The 5,071-nt window shown below is 30.8% G+C and overlaps 1 protein-coding gene across 1 annotated transcript; it reads left to right on the forward strand.

Moving 5' to 3' along the window:
- The first annotated feature begins 2,774 nt into the window (after positions 1-2,774).
- On the forward strand, positions 2,775-4,130 carry LOC135928077 (uncharacterized). The gene has a single exon (XM_065464412.1). It carries the CDS (start codon positions 2,775-2,777, stop codon positions 4,128-4,130), a length of 1,356 nt encoding a protein of 451 aa, XP_065320484.1.
- The last annotated feature ends 941 nt before the right edge of the window (positions 4,131-5,071 follow it).

Genomic DNA, 5,071 nt, shown 5'->3' on the forward strand with positions numbered 1-5,071 from the left:
GTTATAGAAGCTATTTTTATTCAGGTCCGGATTTTTAGGCATCTTTCGGAGTCAAAATTGTGAAAAGCATTCCTTTTTCTTCCTTTTTTTTAAATTAATTCTTGGTTTATTCGATATCTTTTAATTAAAAAAAAATTCGGGTTTGTGTCTCGGGAACCTCGCTTTAACTTTATTGGGTCTGGTTTTGTCACGTGAACCTTGCTTTGACATTATTAAGTCTGGTTTTGTCACGTGAACCTCGCTTTAACTTTATTAGGTCTGGTTTTGTCACGTGAACCTTGCTTTAACATTATTAAGTCTGGTTTTGTCACGTGAACCTTGCTTTAACATTATTAGGTCTGGTTTTGTCACGTGAACCTTGCTTTAGCTTTATTAATTCTTGTAATACCTTCCCAGACAAATAAGAAAGGTAGCTTACTTATCAACCCCTTTCGCGCCAAATAAATGTCACTTATATCGTGAGATGGCAATATAATTTATAATTCAAAGTCAGGCTGGTCCAAGTATTCAAGGACCGGACCATAAGAAACTTTTTTTGGCACCTAACCCCAATGTGGGTGGTGAATTCGAATTATATTTATTTACCATCTGTTAAATCACGTGATCAGTCATTTAATCTTGATTTCTAGTCTCATTTTTAATGGTTCCCATGAAACCATTTACGTGAATACGTTCAGTCAAAATCGTTTTAAATGATATATATATATAAATTAAAGAAATTAAAACCCAGAGCTGGGCCATAAAATGAAGGAGATTTGGAAAAGGAAATCCGACCAGGGATCTGACTTAAAATGAGAATTTATATCCAGACCGAAGAAACAACAAATCAAAATTTAATCATATTCACAGATCTTCGAGAAAGAATATTTTATCATTTTTTAAGTTTAAAGATAATTCGGTTATGAATATTAATGTTTCGTTATAAGTAAAAACATAACTTTAAAAATTTTTTTAATTAAATATGTTTGAGCTACTTTAATAGGTATCTCGTTAATGGAATTTAAAATGAGATTAAAAAATTTTAATCGTTTATGTTATTACACTTAGAATTTATAAATATGTAGTTTATAAAATAGAAAAATAATTATTTTTGAAAATTAATTAGTTTTTATAATAATAAATCAAAAATAAAAGTTTTATTTTGTATAAAAATTTAAAAGCATTTTTATATTTTTTTTTGTGCATGATATAAGCCTTACGTAAATCACCAACCATCACTTGGTACGTATTTACCTAGTTTATTTTCTTGCACTCTTATGAGATCGGTTGTTGAATATATACCTTTAAAAATATTAGGGCTGGAGATTTTCTTCTTTAAAGTCAGAACCGGGGACGTAGCCAAATCTCTCATCAAAGTAAAAAAAATAATAGTATAGCTCTCTTACCTATAATATTTTAAGAGCGATGATTAATTTTGCCATCTGTGTCATATTACCCCACAACCAGGGTAAAATGGGTATAGGCATCATGGTAAAGTGGTTAAAAATTAAATTTAACTTTTATTGAGCAAAATATTGCGATTTTGGACACAATCACTTTGCATTAAACTAATCAATTAAAATAACGGGTATGTAAAATTATTTATGAAAACGCTTGAAAGAGTGTAAAATTTAAGCAAATTTTTTTTTTTAAACTTATTTAAATGTGATTACATTGTGTCTAAAATTAAAAGAACTATGTTACATTCATTTTACCATCTTTTTTATTTGGTATATATATATATAATAAAATAATCTAATAGAGTATCATTAATATTTATTTTATAATCATTATCAATTTCTTCAAGCATAGCTAGCCGCACCCTACAATCATTTCCAATCCCGATAGTTATATAATTTCTTGTAATATTTAATGATTTTTTATCAATCATGATAATTAATATCTTATACCATGAAGAGGAAATTGTTTTGAACTGATATAAAATTGGTTGGGTAATAAAATAATAATATAGAAAAATTTTTGCTCAAAATATTATATTTATTATATAAATTACTATATATATCTGATATTTTTTTTGCACAGTGATTGATGTGTGAATTAAACTAATTACATTATGTAAGGAGAATCAAATCTGTCTATGAACCTGAGTAATATTTATCAAAATTTTTTTTTAAAGTTATTGTGTTAGGGTCTCGCTAATATTTTAATAGCTCTAAGTGCTACATATGGGTTAGGTTGTCAAGTTTGTTAATAATTTATTTTTTTGTTAATACAAAACATGATGAACCATTTCTGAAAACCCATGAATTTCACCAACAAAAAAGCGTCTCTCGCCAAAAAATATTTTCAAATCCTATTCAATTTAAAACGAGATTGATTTGCGTTTTCGTGTAAAATTAAATTAATTTTCTAAAATCGGAATTATATTTGAGGAACTCGGAAAAAAACAAAAAAAAACGATTGTCATAATATTAATTCTCAAAGAAGAGAGGGAGGGGTGCAGGGAGGGATAAGTTTAATACGCGGCGCGGTTGCAACTTCCTCCCAGAACAAGACGTATCCCTTGAGAGGCATAGCGTCTAGGAAGTGCATTGGCGTATCAGTTCATTAAAATTTATTTCTTCCTGGGAATTTCCTAAATTTTAGTTAAAATCATTTTTTTGGTCGCATTATTTTCAATTCAGAAAAAATAATATAAACATTTCTAAACCCCATCTCATTTTTCACTAAAAAATAAATATTATTTTTTTTTCAAAAAATAATTATTATTTTAATTTTTTTTTTATAAAAAGTTTAAAATAAAAAAATAGAAGAAAATATCAAAAATTAAATCAATGATTATTATCCCATATACCATAGCCGTAATAGTGATAGGCTGTATTCTCAATAGTATGGCCTTGGTGGCTTTCACTTTTCGGGGCAAGAATAGGGGATTCAGATCGAGTCATGCCAAATACAACCTTTACTTGGGGGCCTTATCTGTCTGGGACACCTGCACTCTGATCTTCAATTTCGCTGTTGGTGTCAGCAGAGCTTCCCTCCTCTCATTCAACGGCCTTTATACACGTTGGCCGGCGCTGTGTTCCTGTCACGGTGTCTTGGTAGAATTTTTTAACCTTCAATCGGCATGGACTATTGTCTCCTTTTCGGCTGAACGTCTATTAACCACGTACCTACCTTCCACCTTCACGCCCAGGAATCAAGAACCTAGGTTCATTATGATTACCGTATTTTTCTTCGCGACAAATTTATCCCTCTCCTGTTTGAAACTTTTAGTGAGCGGATTCGAAGGAAACAGTGTTTTTGGGTATGTTCCCTGCAAAAAATCTAATCTTATAGATCGCGCACTTATTAAACCGATTAATATGAGTGGCCATATTTATGGCCCACAATATAGTAACTGCACATCTAACCTTCCGAAGATCCCTCGAGTATCGCCAAGGAGTTTTCGCCTCAACGGTATCCTGTATATGCTGGTAGGGCTCAACACCTGGGTACCCGTGATGTGCATTTTAGCGTGTAACATATTGATAGTGCGGAAGATATGGACCAATCGCAACAAGGTTCATGTGCGTTCCGTTATGTCAACAACGACCAGCTCGACAACTAGAGTCACGTATGTCGGTCAATACAAAGATACTCTTGCCATACCTTGCCCTTCGAATTGTCTGCAAACAAACCCGAATATAAAACCATTGGCCGAAGCAAAATTATCTAGCGAAACAACCATGGTAGAGCTTGATAATTCCATTCATTCCATGCGCACAAGAGAAATGGGAAGCGGATCTGATAGGATCCTAAATTCAGTGAATCAGCCAGAACATTTTGTAAAACTGTTCGTTAACAGAGTTAAACAGCTCCTTGATAATGGCGGAGCGACCGTTAGAAATGCTAACTCTCATATTTCTAGTAAGGAGGCACGAGCCACCAAGCTTTTGCTGATGGTTTCGACGGTCCATCTAATATGCATAACTCCCATAGGCGTAGTTCAGACTTTGGAGCTGGTATTCAGGAATTCTACTTTGTTCAAGCAGTTTCCTCCTCAGATTCTCGCCAACACCAAAAGAGTGAGGATAGCCCTCTTCGCCCTCTACGAATTGGCCTTTGCCACGAATTTCATATGGTATCTAATCTTTCCTTCCAACAAATACTTCAGAAATTTCCCATATTTTTTGAAAAATATTTCATAAGGCAAAAACTGGTACACAGATAGAACAATATATATATAATCTACGAATTTTAAGATTATATTTTTGTATGGATATAAGAAAATGGGGGAAAAAAACCCCAAAAAATTGTTTCATTTTTTAAATTTCTATATCTTTTATTTTGTTTAATTTGTTTATGTATTTAAAATCTTTGGCAGTTATAATAATATTTCAAAAACATTAACTCCTCAATAAAAATCTATTTTTTCACACATTTTTTATAACTTATAAATAAATAGGGTTTTTTTTCTATTTTAAATGACCAATCAAAATTATATTTTTAAACTTCAATTTGCATGTATTATAAAAAAAAATTTTTTAAAAAGGAGATAGAAAATCGTGTTGATAAGACTTTTCTTTTAGTAATGCACCCGAAGACAAAAAAATTCTAGGGATCACACGAGCCCCTGTCTCATAAGATCCTAAAATCTACCCTTATTATAAAAAATTTATCATGGAAAAATTACTAAATGAACTTGGTATTTATTTTACTTTACCATCATAAGTAATACTGGTAAAGTTTAGAAAAATTCTGTTGGAGACAGTTAAGTAATGTGTATGGGAGAAAGCTGGTATCCTACTCTAGTTGCTGCCTTGCATCAATAATCTTACTAATATAGTATTCGCCTAAAATGGGTCTATTAAAAAGGATAAACAATCATTGGCTAACAAAATCAACCAATCATAATGAATAATCTCGGTTAATATTGAAAATTAAAATAATTTTAAAACCATTATCAGATCTACATCACCTATTATTTCCATAAACAAAATATATCAATTAAATTTGCATCTTTTTAAAAGATATATCTTGGGTAAAATTTTTAAAAAAGAGAACAAAATATACTCAATTAGTATAAATAATTTATAGCAATAAGTTATAAATAAAATAAGCTAAGAAAAGAAAAGAAAAGAAAAGAAAA

This window comes from Gordionus sp. m RMFG-2023, chromosome 4 (assembly GCF_954871325.1).
Source record: "Gordionus sp. m RMFG-2023 chromosome 4, tfGorSpeb1-WG-v2, whole genome shotgun sequence".
In the NCBI taxonomy this organism is placed as follows: domain Eukaryota; kingdom Metazoa; phylum Nematomorpha; class Gordioida; order Chordodea; family Parachordodidae; genus Gordionus; species Gordionus sp. m RMFG-2023.

Bases quoted from the DNA above. Each gene is read 5' to 3' on its own strand.
- LOC135928077 (XM_065464412.1), top strand. From the start codon at position 2,775: ATGATTATTATCCCATATACCATAGCCGTAATAGTGATAGGCTGTATT.